At 37.6% G+C, this 15,753-nt stretch overlaps 1 protein-coding gene across 1 annotated transcript in view; it reads left to right on the top strand.

The window, feature by feature from the left end:
• CDS1 (CDP-diacylglycerol synthase 1) overlaps window positions 1–13,637 on the top strand; it is an 86,866-nt gene extending 73,229 nt beyond the window's left edge. Inside the window, exons 11-13 of the mRNA XM_077142956.1 lie at window positions 265–384; window positions 2,427–2,530; window positions 10,791–13,637. Coding sequence (XP_076999071.1) covers window positions 265–384; window positions 2,427–2,530; window positions 10,791–10,920 — 354 coding nt within the window. The 3' untranslated portion in view covers window positions 10,921–13,637. The remainder of the gene's footprint in view (window positions 1–264; window positions 385–2,426; window positions 2,531–10,790) is intronic.
• Window positions 13,638–15,753: the final 2,116 nt, after the last annotated feature.

The following is a 15,753-nucleotide window of genomic DNA, read 5'->3' as shown; positions in this document are numbered from 1 at the left end:
AGCTTAGCAGCTGCAAGATTTCAATATGTTAAGTGTCTTTCCATGTGTTTAGAGCGGCATGGGAGAATGTTGGTCAAGTAAAGGATGGTCATGAAAGCTTACAATATGTTTTCCTCCATGATCCTAAATATTTGTGAAATTAACAAAAATATGGTATTTGCTTTTACTTACTGTTTATATCATGGTTCTTATATTAGGTGGCATGTTCAAGTACAGTTTTAATGCAGTTCTTCCTATCTTCCTTTTTTTTTTCCCCTTCTTTAGGAAACAGTGAGCTTGTATCCTTTCCAAATACACAGCATAGCTCTTTCAACATTTGCATCTTTAATTGGCCCATTTGGAGGCTTCTTTGCCAGTGGATTCAAAAGAGCTTTCAAAATTAAGGTGTGTGCTTAGATTCTTTGTTATGTAATTTGAGAATGTAATTTAGGTAGTTCTTTATTGGTTTCACACAATAAAGGGAAAAAATCTTTTACATCCTCACAGAAATGCTTCCTGATTGACTCAAGTGTATTGGCTCAATATTTCCTGTTAAGTTTTGGTCATGCCATGTTAATACGTTTTAAGTTATCTTACCTGTCTCTTACTTCTATAGAAATATCGTGTCACTTAATGTTGATGTAGACACACAATCTTTGTCCTCAAGTGTGTATCAAAGAATCCAGCCATAGTCTCATTTGAAGCATCACGTAAAAGAGCCTTTTGTTTTATAACTGTCCATTCTTCTAGATCAGAGGCCAGCAAATTCTGTAGAGGGTCAGATGATGCGTCGTTGCAGACAGTTTGCTCAGCCATTGTAGTACAAAGCCCCAGTTGACAATATGTCAATGAATGGGCATTAAACTATGTCTAATAACATGTTATTTCCAAAAACATGTGGTGAGCTGGATTTGATCTGTTGGATATAGTTTGCTGACTCTTGTTCCACATGCTTCAAGTGATCCCTCTGTTTTGTTTGTTAGATTGTCCTAAAGTGACATATGTCTACTTTATTTTCTCAGGCTCCCTCATATGGCTTCACTAAGTAAGGGTGAATATGACACCATCAGGGTGTTAGAAAGCAGCTTCTGAAGGTGGGATGGTCAGGGAAAGTCTCTCTGAGGAGATAGCATTTGAGCAGAGATCTGAGAAAGGAGAAAAGTATACTGCAGAGAGATCTGGAGAAGCAAGTTCCAGCAAGAGCAGAGGAGCTTAGCCTGGGTGTCATCACTAGTAATGTGGCTGCGGTGGAGAGCAGCAGGCGAGGTGGCAGTGTTTGGGGGGGCCAGACAGTGTAGGGCCCTGGAGGCAGGGAAGTGCATTTATTCACTCAGTGTGCGCCTGCACATGGGTGAGATACTGTGTCAGGTGGATTGCAGTGCACAACATATGTAAGATGGCCTTGTTCTGACATCGCTTACCACCTCCCAGGGGAGCCCACGAAGAACCGCTGAGCACCTTGTTAATGGTTGCTGGCAGCAGGGCAGAGCTCAGTTACCCTGGCTCTCTTATGATTAGATTAGTAGAGAAGGGTAGGAAGGAAATTTGGGAAAACTTAACCAAAGAAAATAATTCCAATACTGTTTTAAACAGAGGCATGTTTTATTTAGAATGGTGTTTTCTTTCCTGGTCTCCAGTCCAAGGTTGCTTGTCAAATGCTGAGCTGTTCCACATGTTTGGGGTGAAGGTGTTTGAATGGCTTGAATTGCTGTTTGAATTGTTTGAATTGCTATTACATTTTAGATGTACTTAAGTTGCTTGTGTGAACTAGGAAGAGCACTTAGTAATTTCCATTTCCCGGGTGCTCAGATAAATGGATGTGTCTGTCCAGAGTCAATTTATGAAGGCCTACTGACCACTCCCTTAGTTTGACCATTTAATGTAACTAACATGTCCCAAACAACACTCTGTTTTGGTTTTCTTTTTTCCCAAACTGGAGGGGGAAAAAGTAATTATCTATCATAGTAGCGAGAACTTTAAAGATAAATATCCTGTTCTACCATGGTCAGCAACACTTAAGAGAGCTCCGAAAATAGGTTCTAGTTAAATAGAAGGATATGCTAAAATCAGGTTAAGGTTGGTAATAACTGGTCGCATTTCTTTTTCTCTGTTTCTTTATTGATCCTCTCTCTAGATTATAACCAGTAGCATTTTTGATTTGGCAAAATTTTGTTCATTTTAAAAAGTCGGTGCTACATTTAATTAGCATCTAATTAGTGTTATTTGAATGCTGTTGTTCAATTCAGTAATTATTCTAACAAAGGCACAGAGTCAAAAGTTGTGATTTCATTGTGTTGGACATGCTTCAAGAAAGAGAAAATCCAGTAGTAAAAGTATTTTCTTTATGGTGTCCATGATGCCAAAGAGACATTTGCAGGTGGGAATTTGATAGCTAGTGATTTTTTTTTTTAATTTGCTAATGCGTTATTGTTTGTTTGTTTTCAAAGGATTTTGCCAACACTATTCCTGGGCATGGCGGAATAATGGACAGATTTGATTGCCAGTACTTGATGGCGACTTTTGTGCATGTGTACATCACAAGTTTCATAAGGTATTTTTAGATTTAAAAAAGAAAGTTCCTATCCCCATTGACATAGTTTGAATGTGTTAGCTTTTTCTGTCAGTGGTTATCGATAACGTCAAAGTGAATGGTGACCCCAGGAGTTACGTCACTTTGTAGTGCTGAGTAGTATGGTTAAATTATATCTATTTCACATATACAAGATAGTATTTAATGGATAGAGAGTAATGGGGTGATGAAACAAAGTTTTATTAATGGATATGATAGTAACACAGCATGCTAAATGTAATAATGTCACTGAATTATACACATGAAAAGTGGTTAAAAGGGGGAAACATGTTTTATATGTGTTACCACAATAAAAACTTTTAAAAATTAAAAAAAAGAAAACTTAAAAAAAATCAGATTTCATTTCTCCACTTTAAGCATTGCAATGATAGTGACTATTGAGAGATAAAAAGGTGGAGGACACAATTCAGGCTCCCAGTTATTGCTTGAGTACCTCTTACATGTCAGGGAATATTCCAGCACAGGTTATAGCAGAGAACAAAACAAACAAATTTCCTACCCTCAGAGCTTCCATTCTTCTTGGTCAGGGAGAGAGTGTGGAGGGAAAAGAAGTAGAAGCAGGCAGTAAACAAAAAGTGTAACTTTTGTTAGGCTGTAAAGTCCACCCATCTGGGACAGAACAGTCTCTTTAGTAAATGGTGCTGGGAGAACCGTGTATCCATATCAAAAATGTGAAAGAGGAACTCTGTCTTACACCTTATAGAAAAATTAACTCAGAGTGAATCGGAGACCTAAATATAAAAACAAGAACCATAAAACTCTTAGAAGAAAATGTCAGGAAGCATTTTTAAGATCTCGTGTAGGAAGTGGTTTCCTAGACCTTACACCCGAGCACAAACAATGAGAGAAGAAAGTAGTTTAATAAGACCTCCTCAAAACTGAATTCTTTTGTGATTCGAAGGACTCTGTCAAGAGGGTAAGAAGGCAGCCTATTCAATAGGAGAAAATATTTGGAAGCCATATATCCAATAAGGGTTTTGATTTCAGAATATATAGAGAGATCTGGTAACTCAATGATAAAAAGACAACCCAATTGAAAAATGGGCAAAAGAATAGATATTTTTCCAGAGAGGATATACAAAATGGTTAAAAAGCACGTGAAAAGATGTACATCATCACTAGCTATTAGGGAAATGCAAATCAAAATTACAATGAGATATCATTTCACTCTTAATAGAATGCCCACAATTAAAAAAAATAAGAAATCTCAAGTTTTGCAGCAGGTGTGGAGAAGTAGGAACACTTGACTGCTGGTGGGAATGTAGAATGGTGCAACCACTGTACAAGACAGTTTGGCAGGTCCTCAGCAACCAGTCGTGTATGGAAAGCCAGAGGATGCGACATAAGACTGTGTAACATAGTGAACCCTTTGCAGGGTGAAAATGCTGTAGAATTCATTGTGGTGGTGAATGCACAATTTTGGGAACATACTAGAAGACACTGGTTGTACAATTTAGAGGGATTGTATAGTATGTGAACTGTGCTTAAAAATTACATATATAGGGCGGGCCACGGTGGCTCAGCAGGTAAGAATGCTTGCCTGCCATGCCCGAGGACCCGGGTTCGATTCCTGGTGCCTGCCCATGTTAAAAAAAAAAAATTACATATATAGCTGTAAGAAGGAAGTCATGATGCATACAAAATTGTGGATGAACCTTGAGGACATTATGTTGAGTGAAATAAGCCAGAAACAAAAGGACGATCACTGTGTTGTTTCACTAAGACAAGCTATGTAATGAACAAACTCTGAGAGTTAAATTCAAAAGCATAGCTTGTCAGGAGATAGAAAGAGGGTCGAGATTGGGCAGTTGGTCTTAAGGAGTACAGAATGTTTAATAAGGTTGTTTGAAAGTTTCAGAAATGGATAGCACAGTACTGTGTGATGTGCCCAGTAGTGTAAGTGTAATTAACAAAGATGAATGGGAGTATGGTTGAAAAAGTTAGACTAGGGTCCTGTATGCCACCAGAAGGAAGGCTAGTGGATGAGAGCTGGGACTATATAACTTGCTGAAATCTAGAGTGGATGATGACAGTGGTTAATTGTACAAATATAAGAAAGTTTTTACGTAAACTAGAATAAACGTATGTCACTGTTACAGGGTGATAATAATGGGTGGTGTATGGGGAAAAGTTCAGTCACTGCAAACTAAGGTCTATGGTTAACAGTAACATTGTAAATGTCTTTCACTAATTGTAACAAAGGCACTATATCAAAGCTAAATATCAAAATAAAGGGATGTAAAGGAGGGGCATGGGATTTTTTGTGGGAAAGAAATATGAATGTTCTCATGTTGATTGTGGTGGTGAATGCATAACTATGTGATTATACCAGGAGCTGTTGATTGTTCACTTAGGATGGATTGTTTGGTGTAGGAATAAAGTGTTTTTTTTTTTTTTTTAATGTGATCTTAAAATTGTGTGAAATTGAAAACAAATAAAAAATATATGTATAACTTGTTAGGTAGTCATAAGTGCCATGAGAGAAAAATAAAGTCAGCCGAGGGGATTATGGAATTGTGTGTATATGGAAGGGAATTGGTATTTTATATAGAGTAGCTTGTTCCTGTTATTAAACTTTAATGCTTTGGATCTGCCCTAAACACATTGGCCACAATGTAAACTTTATTTTCCATGGTCTCTGCTGGGGGCCCAGCAGGCTGAACACTTATTAGTAGCATTTGAGCCATTAAGAAAACACAGATTTTTTTCATAAAGATAGTTGGAGTGAAACTTGATTTATAGATCCCTAAATACACATTTAGAATATATACTCACAGCAGTATAAGAACTTTTGTATTAGCTTTTATTTTTCTTAAGCAGTCTTGCTAGGAGTTTACCAGTTTCATGAATCTATTCAAAGGATCAACTTCTAGCTCTAATTTTCTCTCTTGTATATTTGTTTTCTAGTTCATTGATTTCTACTCCGATATTTCTTTAGGTTTAATTTGCTTTTCCTTTTCTTTTTAGCCTTCTTGACTAATATATTTATTTAAGACTATAAATTTCCTCATAAGTACCTCTTTAACCTCTATCCTACAAGTTATGATATTTATATTTTCATTATTCAGGTTGCAAATTTTCTTGTTTCCAATACTATGTCTTATTTGACATGTGGATTATTTAGAGGTATATTGATTAGTTTCCACAGTTGAAGATTTTCTCATTCCTTTATTGATTTTTGCCTTAATTCCTCTAGAGTCAGAAAATATACCCTTTATGATTTTGATATTTAATGTTTATTAAAACTTGCTTTATAGCCCAACATGTTGTCTATTTTGGTATATATTTCACATGAATATAAAGTGAATATGCATTTTGCAGGTTTTGGATGTAATCTTATTCGGGTCGATTAAGTGAAGTTTAGTTAAATCTCCTATGCTGATTTGTTTTTTTTGTGTCTGCTTGTTCTGTCAGTTACTGAGGGAGCTTTGTTAAAATCTCCCACAATGATTATAAATTTATTTTCATTTTTAGTTCTGTCAATTTTTGCTTTACCCCTCATTTTGTCATTAAGTGATGTCCCTCCCACTTTATATACCACTTGCTTTTAAGTATTTTGTTGGATATAAGAATAGCTTCATTGAGAGGTTACTCTGGTGGTCACTCTTATGCACGCTTCAGTTAGACATTGCTACCTACCATAACTTGCCAAAACCGCAACCAAAACTATTCCAGCCAATCCTGAAGAACACCTAGGGCAATATATAAGATTCTACAAAGGTTCCATGCACTAGGATAACTTTCCAGAAACCTACAACCTCCAGATGTGTCCCTAGACCAGATAAAACCTGAAACCTAGAGGGCCCAGCCTCTCCAGAACATCAGCTAGTTCTATCTCCCTGCCCCATATTATTGGCAGCCCTTCCAACATGAAAAAGTTAGAATGGCCATAGCCCAAACACCCCTAAAGAGTGGAATAGAAAGATCAAAGGTGTTGGTGGAGTTATACAGAGAAGGTAGGGTGTAACAAATGAATATGATTGCTGAATCATTAAATTGATATTTCTTTTAGTCTCCAGTATCTTAGAGCAGCTAAAAGTAAAAACTAAAATTGCGGAGTTATAACCCATACCAAACTCCAAAATCTGTTCTGCAAGTAATTGTTGTGCTGTGTTTGCAATTTATTGCTTTTATATATATATATATATATATATATATATATATATATGTTATTTTTCACAAAAAAAAGAAAAGAGAAAGTCGATTGTGATGACAAAGAATATTTATTCCTTCTGGCCTCCTTTATTCTGGAGCAGCTAGAAGGAAAAATCTGAAATGATGGTATGTAGCCCATGACAGACTCTGGGATCTGTCCTGTAACTACTTGTTGAAGAGTGCTTTGAAAACTATTGCTTTGTGTATATGTTATATTATACAATTAAAAACTTATAAAGAATAGCTTCATCAGCTTTCTTTTCGTTAGTGTTTATAGGATATTTCTTTGTCCTTTTATATTTAGCATTCTTGTGATATTAAAGTGTGTCTTTCTTTTCTCTTGTAATAGATGAATTTTTTGTTTGTTTCTGTTTTGTTTTAATCCAGCTCACCTTTGTCTTTTTAAGTGAAATAGTTGGTCCGTTTGCATGTAATGTATTTACTGATACATTTAGGTCTTAAGTACTGAGTGGTTAAATCCATAGACCTCTTTATTTTCAGAAGATGGCAGTTTTTCAGGCATTAACTCAAACTTCATTTTTAATCTGCTTTTCTCTCAGTAGAGAAAAGTCATGCTGAGCTCTGTTATCCAGCATTTGAAAGCAAATATTTAGATTAGAAATACAATTAGAATGCCTGGGTGCAACTTTCTGACAGCACCTGCTGGCATAATTTTCCATTTCGCTGAACTTGCCAGAATAGCTTTCCTCTGTTCTGTGGGCCCCTCCTCTGGATTTATGCTATAATGATGCTGAATCTTTTGAAGAAATGAAAAGTAAGCTGTGCCCTGACCTTAGTGGACTTAGACGGTGGTTGTGAGAGGCTCAGGGCCACAGTTTCTCTGCAGATGCATTCAACCTTGCGCATGAAAGTAACCCATGGGCCCTCTAGTCCTACAGTTTATTTTGCAAATTTATGTTTTTAAAGAGTGTAATTTTTTTTTTTTTTTGGCATGGGCAGGCTCCAGGAATCGAACCCAGGTCTCCAGCATGGCAGGCGAGAATTCTGCCACTGAGCCACTGTTGCACTGCCCAAGAGTGTAATTTTATGACAAGGGAAACATAAAATTTATATTTAGCATACTGTATTGTTTTTAAACATCCATAGACTACGGGTCTTTTTTTAACATTTTATTTGAATATGCTCTCAAACTTACAGTCATTTACAAAAATAATACAAAATCCATACTGAGAACTCCAATATACCTCCCCAAATCCACCAACTTTTAACATTTGCCACATTGGTCATTTTCCCCTCCCTCCCTCCCTGTACTTCCACGAATGTTTCCTAAGAACAAGGATGTTCACATATGAAACCTCATTCAGTGCAGTTATCAAGTTGAAGAAATTTAACATTGCTATAAAGTCTAATTTTTTCATATATCCCAATATAATGTCCTTTGGGGATTTTCTCCTCTATTATTAGGTCCAGTCCAGGATCATGTATTCCAACGAATTGTCAGTATTTCTTGAGTTTTTTTCTTTTTTTTAATAGTAGAAACATGTATACAACATGAACTTTTCCATCTCATACCCTTCCTATCATATAATTCAGTTGGATTAATCACACAATGTTGGACCATCCGTTACCAGAAGTTTCCCATCACCCCAAACAGAAAGCCTCGCCCTTATGCATTGACTCTCCATTCTCCGTCACCCACCTCCTCTGATACATGTACTCTAGTTTCTGGCTGTGAATTTGCTTATTCTAATTTCATAAAACTGAGATCATGCAATACTTGTCCTTTTGTGTCTGAATTCTTTCACTTAATGTGTCGTCTTCAAGGTTCATCCTTGTGGTAGCACGTATCAGAGCTTCATTACTGTGTTAAAGATGACTACAATTCCGTTTTATATATATATATTGCATTGTATGGATGTATCACAATATCCATTCATCTGTTGATGGATGCTTGGGCTGCTCCCACCTTTTGGCTACTGTGAATAATGCTTCTGTGAACATTGGAATACAAATACCTGTCTCAGTTCCTGTTTCAATTCTTTTGGGTATATACCTGCAAGTGGGATTGCCAGGTGTTTTAGTTTCCTTGGCTGCTTAGCCAATACCATGCAGTGGGTTGCATTAAGCAATGGGAGTTTATTGGTCTATAGCGTTGAGAAGTCCAAATCAAGGCATCTTCAAGGCATGCTTTCTTCTCAGAGACTGGCTTTCTGGGTCTGGCTGGCAGTGATCCTTGGTTCTTAACCACTCTGTCAATGGCAGGCTCTCCTGGCTTGCCTCTCCTCTGCCAGGTTTCACTGACTTTCAGCTTCTGGCTGCTCCCTCTATGCCTTTCTCTCTGTTGGTCTGAGTTTCCTTCTGCTTATAAAGGACTCCCGTAATAGCATTAAGACCCATCCTTACTGAGGTTTGGGCCACCCCTTAACTGAAGTAATCTCATCAAAAGGTCCTACTTACAATGGGTTCACACCCACAGAAATGCAGTAAGTTTAGGAACATGTTTTTCTGGAGTACATAGCTCAAACCACCACATGAGGACATATGGTAGTTTTATGTTTAACTTTTTGCAGAACCACCAAACTGTTTTCCACAGTGGTCACACCATTTCACGTTACCATCACCAATGTATGAGGTTTCCTCTCTCTCTGTATCTTTGCCAGCACTTGCTATTTTCTGCTTTTTAAATAATAGCCATTCTAATGGGTATGTAGTGTGGTGATTATTGTGTAAATATTTTAATAGAAGATTTCCAGAGTAGATAATTCCTCTGGTCATCCTCTTAATGCTGTCAGTATAAAGCAGGCATTTCTATGTTGCAGTATTTTCTGCTTTCTATACTTCTATTTGAAGAGGTATTATCATAAATCATAAATTTGATTACAGGTGCAAATGTCTTTCTAGAATTCTGAGCTATTTTCAATGTCTTGCTTTTCTCTCATTGGATTTTACTTATAGCTCTCTTCAAAAAGTAAACTGGACTGTACTTTTCCTATTTAAGTGGAATGTAGAAAGTGCAAAGAACAATAAATCTACATTAGGATTTGAGTTGTATTCATTCTGAGTTTGACAAAGTAGCATTTTAGAAGTATAATTAGAGAAACACAAGCAATCTCCATTTATAAATGGTTGAACTCTAGGGTCCAGAGATGAAAAATTGTCACAGGAAGGCAAGGTATGAGGGTAGGGGACCCTGTTGGGAAGCTCTTCCACCCCAGGATGCAACAGTGAAGGGACCCAGGAGAAGGCTGGAGCTGGGATCTTGGAGGAGTTTATCTAAACGGGGGCCCTTGAGGAGGGGCCCCTGGACGGGCTGTCGAGATGTATGTTGGAGAGTAGGGAGAGTGCATCTGATCACTACCCAATAGTTACTTTGATTCCACCGGGGCTCAATTCCTGCCTTCTCAGGTTGCTCTGGCAGGTGGGTGAGAACAGGTCTCCCCACCTCCCCATCCCACTTTCAGCTACAGCACATCTACTTCTGTTTTTTGCTTCCGATATTGGGTGTTTATGTATGACTTTCTTTGAACAAAGGCTATGACAACTATTGTATATCCTGGGCTCAAGACTTTTATTTTCTGTCTCATGAATATTCATAGGCCCCAGCAGCCATTCTTCAATAAAATACCTTCCATTTTCTGAAGTTTCCTTGAAGCTAAAAATTTAGATATTATTTTTCATGCCCTCTTTTGGGTCTTTCCTGTCTTTACTGGGAATATTGCTCCTTTCCTGACAGAATAGTTGTTCATGTCTTGTCCAATCTTGGGATTTGTTATCTATCCCACCTTGAATTCAGGTTGTCCTTTTGAAAATTTTGTAGCACTTAGGTCTGCACCCCCTGAATTGTCTTCTTTTGTTCTTGTCTTTTGTGCTTTTGCATTCTTTCCACATCTAGACTGTAAAACCCTCAAAGCAAAATAGTTCTGGAATTTTTTCCCCCTTGACACTAACATTGCACATTAAGGTGAGCTCTTATCAGAGATAACTGTTTTAATTCTGTGAAAGATTGCTACTCTATACTTAAAGGCATGTTTATTTTAAATGGGGGTGTCTGCTCCCTTTAGCCCTTAAAACAGCCTGAACATTATCTTTTCTACTCTGTCGCCAGGGGTCCAAATCCCAGCAAAGTGCTGCAGCAGCTGTTGGTCCTTCAACCAGAACAGCAGTTAAACATATATAAAACCCTGAAGACTCATCTCATTGAGAAAGGAATCCTACAACCCACCCTGAAGGTATAACTGGATCCAGAAAGGGAACGATTGGCAATAAAGAAATCTGCAGGAAAGCACTGATAGATGTAAATGTGTAATTATACAGAATGGTTGAAAATGCAATAGATTGAAGTTTTACAGACATGAATGTTTCTTTTCTGAAATTACTGTGAATATTTAACAAACACTTGATCTAAGTTATGAAATAAGTAGCAAATTGCTGGCACAGTATCCTGTACTTTTCTAAAGTGTATTTTTTTAAGGCTAACTTCCTTCCCCTTACTTGCTTTTTGCAAATATGTTTTTTTCATAATTTCAGACTTATATTTTAAAGAGTCAAGCACTATAAAATGTGGAAATTGAGGATGTTAAGCTTGTAACCTGGCAGTGTGCCCTTTGCACAAATACTTGCTTTTGCATCGGAGCTACTCTTAATTTTAGGGAAGTGTATTATGTAAGGCACAATAGGAAGTCACTTGTACTGCTCTTCCTCCTCTTAGTCAGAAGTATTTTCTGAAGGGCTGCTGGATCAAAACAAACAAACAAAAAAGGATTATCCACTTTTCAAAGATAAAATCTTTGCCAGGGGAAAAAATCTGCTTTGAGGCAGGTTCAAGTACCAGGAGAGGGAAGCTACAATGTCTACCATTGTTGACTCAATAGAAAAAGCAGACATCAGACTCTATGTCTGGTAAAATTGTTTTGAACATCATGATCCAGCAAAAACCTTTCAAGAGGAACAAAGGAGAACGCTGCTTTGAAGAACAAAATGTGCGCATCCTCCCCAGATCATCTCAACCAATGACAATTAGCTCAGGAGCCCACATGAGGCCATGTCATGTGGCCTGCCACACCTCTAGATTGAGACCTCTGTTTTTCCTTGTTTCCCTGTGAATTGCTTTCCCTAAATTTCTTAAACCACAGACACATAACAGAATAGAGAGTAGCAAGTGGGGCATGGTGACAGAAACAGAGCAGGAGCGGCTAGACGGAGTGTGGGACCAGTCTGCAGATGGGGCTCTGCCTGCTTGTGTCCTGCATGCCTCCTCTTGACTCCCTGTGCAGTCCAGAGACCCTCCTGGGAAGAAGGAAGAGATGCCTGGAGACCCAACCCAGAAGACCTCCTTGGGACCACCTGATCTTCGTCCCATCGCTTTTTCCCATCATGTCATAAAATCCTAGGACATCGGCTGATTATTTTTTCTTTCAAGAATTATAATCAAGCAGAAGTGATTCCCATCAAGAACAAAAAGCACACAAATGCCAAACCTTTCCTTTAGTGGACTGGGTACTGTAACTAGACGAGATTAGATTTCTTATAAGTGAATGTAAATAAGTTCTTGTTGCTTTCTAAATATGCTCTCTACAACCTTATTTATTATTTTGAACAGTTGGGACTAAATCTTCAAAAATTGTCTTGTGCTCCTGGATAGATAAGTGTTCAGAGGGGAGAAATAGCTATATTTTAAGAAATGTTTTGCTAATGAAAAGATTATTTTTGTTTCAATCAGAAGGAAATTTCAATTATTTTATATTTTCAATTCTACTACTATACCTAAAACAAAGGATTGTAGATATGTCTGGGGTCCATGTGTGTAATCTGTAATTAGTAGTCTCATCATGTGCATTACATGATTATAGCAGATGGAGTTAATCTCAGTACCAAGAGTCTAATGTCTTAGTCTGGCAAGCATTCAGTTGATTGATCGCCACTGAATGTGTTCTGTCAGCATTATTTCACACTGTTCCGTAGAAGTCTAGAATTGATATTGGAAATATTATTAAAGGAGAGAATGATCACTTTAAAAATCAGGCCACCTACAAGTTCATTTTCATCATCTCTTACATTTATTTGCTTCATTAACAACTTCAGGTGTTGCTCATAGGAGAATTTAGGGTACCAAAGTTTAAAAAATTAAATGGAGCTTTGGTAATAGGAAGCTGCATTGAACACTCATTGGATTGCACAAGTAAGAACTCCCTGGAGATACCTGGCTAACTCCACGTTTTTCTTTAAAGTAATTGAGACATTGCATTACTGCATTATAGGGAGCATTACTCAGTACATGGTATTATAAAATTAATATAAATAAAATATGAAGCTAGAAACACTTGAAGTCACAGTAATAGCTTTCCTTAAATAATACTTTTAAGGTCTGGGTATATATTATTCTATATGTAAAAAAGTAAATTCTTTTAACAGAGCTCCAATGATTCACGTTTTTAGTGTACTTTTATAGCATGTATATTAAAATAGAATATATTTTAGCAAAAGACTGCCATAAAACCCTGTCTTTGATGACTTTTATATTTGCACTGTGAAGACTATAGCAACATAGTGGTGGAAAAAAGAAAAACTAGGAACTTTCTTCACAGTAATGGCTAATTGTTCCAAATTTGCTATTTTTAGAGGCATTCAAAGAGTACTTATTACTTGATTTTTTTTAACCTGTGGGATGCAAATGTTTCCTGTGCTTTTTCCCTTTCCCACATTTATTATCTGACCACACACACCTTGTTTTTTATTTCCATTTATATTATCTCTTCATTTGCACTTTGGTTTTAAAAATATGTATCACCTTGTTTGGTTGAAAAAGAAAAAGTAGAAACAGTGTGTATATATATATATATAAACATATATATATGTTTGGGTGATAGCTTTATCATATGTCAATCAATTTTATGACTTACTGAAAGTGAGATAGAAAAAAAAATAAAAATGAAACAAATCACATTTTGACTTTGTTGTGCATTTTCTTATTGAAGCAGAAACATTCATTCAGCTAATATTTGTAAAATAATGATGGATGTGCATGAGGACTGTGTGATGTATTTTCCATCACCTGCATCTATGGTGACATCTTCAGGGCTGGGAATAAATAAATTCTGGTGGTGATTGAACATCTGTATTTATTGAGAGGCCATATCCATCCTCTTAACAGAAAGATTACTGAATGTCTACGGTACCTACAGCAGTTTGCAACTACACTTTTTTGTAACTGATGAACGTCTATTTCCCTACTAGAGCTTTAAGCCCTACAGAGGCCACGCGGGGTCTGTGCTGATGGGCCATTGCACTCCCAGTGTCTGCATTCTGTAGGCAGTTAGCTTCTGAACAAACGAATGGGATTTGAGTCTGAAGATCCAACCGCTCACACACCAGTGTGCTGGTTTGAAAGTTTGTATACCCCTTAGAAAAGCCATGTTTTAATCAAAACCCCATTGCATTAAAGTAGAATAATCCCTGTCCAATACTGTGTGTTTGAAACTATGATTGGATCGTCTCCCTGGATGATGGGATTTAGTCACGAGTGGTTGTTAAACTAGATTAGGTGACGACATGTCTCTACCCATTTGGGTGGGTCTTGATTGGTTTACTGGAGTCCTATAAAAGAGGAAACACTTTGGAGAAAGAGATTCAGAGAGAGCAGAGCAGAACGACATAGCCACGAGAAGCAGAGTTCACCAACCCAGTGACCTCTGGAGATGAAGAAGGAAAATGCCTCCCGGGAAGCTTCATGAAACAGGAAGCCAGGAGAAGAAGCTAGCAGATGATGCCATGTTCACCATGTGCCCTTCCAGATGAGAGAGGAACCCTGACCGTGCTCCCCATGTGCCTTTCCAGGTGAGAGAGAGATGTTGAATATCATTGGTCTTCTTGAACCAAGGTATCTTTCCCTAGATGCCTTGAATTGGACATTTCTATAGACTTGCTTTAATTGAGACATTTTCTTGGCCTTAGAACTGTAAACTAGCAACTATTAAATTCCCCTTTTTAAAGCCATTCTGTTTCTGGTATATTGCATTCTGGCAGTTAGCAAACTGGAACACACCAGCCTCCCACTTGTTTCTCTTGGACAACTTCTTCCCACCCCCAACCCCCTCCTATCCGCTGTTTTCATTTTATGTAACTTTAAGATGGGCTTAATTATTCCTATCTAATAAGGTTAAGGACTGATAACTCATGAAAGTGCCTTGATTTGTGCCCAGCATACAGAAGTTGATTAGTAATCCTTTGTTTCTTGCCTTCGTTCTCTCTCCTTTTCTCCTGTTGGTCTTTCTCCACAGGTAGGTAGGCTCGAACAGAAAGGTGATCACTTTTTGCCATGTCTGCTTTAGGTGGTATTAACTTAAATGGCAAACAGCCCATCCATCCACTTCCGCACACCTGCAAGTCCCACCATGTACCCACCGCTAAGCTTCATTCTGGCACCAAGAGAAACATTAGAACTAGTAGATTCTCTGTCCAATCATAAAGATGGGTAGAGGTAGGACATGCCGCAGGAAATATGTTGATTGGGGCAACAAGAAGGATATAAGCCAGGCATCCAGGTATGCTGGGAAACTAGAGAAACCAATATTCTGACTTCCATGCAGGACCTCTCTTTGTGAGGGTGGCTTGCAGCCAGATTGTTCTGCCTGATCCTGAAACTAACAGATTAAAAGGGTCTCTTATGGAAATCTATAAATGGGGGCAGCAAATAAAAAGCAGGTTGACTGTGCAACAGGACTGATTGTAAAAACTCGGAAATGGATAGCACAATACTACCTAACTGTAATGCAATTATGTTAAAACACTGAATGAAGCTGAATGTGAGAATGATAGAGGGAGGAGGGCTGGGGGCACAAATGAAATCAGAAAGAAAGACAATAAAGATTGAGATGGTATAATCTAGGAATGCCTTGAGTGTATAATGATGGTGACTAAATGTACAAATTAAAAAAATTGTTTTTGCATGAGGAAGAACATAGGAATGTCATTACTGCAGAGTGTTGAAAATTGATAGTAATTAATATTTTAAAATTTTAACTTATGTGTGAGACTAAAGCAAAAAATGTTTATTTGGTACAAAATTTATA

The sequence above is a fragment of the Tamandua tetradactyla genome, chromosome 24, assembly GCF_023851605.1.
Source record: "Tamandua tetradactyla isolate mTamTet1 chromosome 24, mTamTet1.pri, whole genome shotgun sequence".
Classification (NCBI taxonomy): domain Eukaryota; kingdom Metazoa; phylum Chordata; class Mammalia; order Pilosa; family Myrmecophagidae; genus Tamandua; species Tamandua tetradactyla.
Note: the sequence above shows the minus strand (reverse complement) of the source record. Positions and strands in the feature narration are given on the sequence as shown.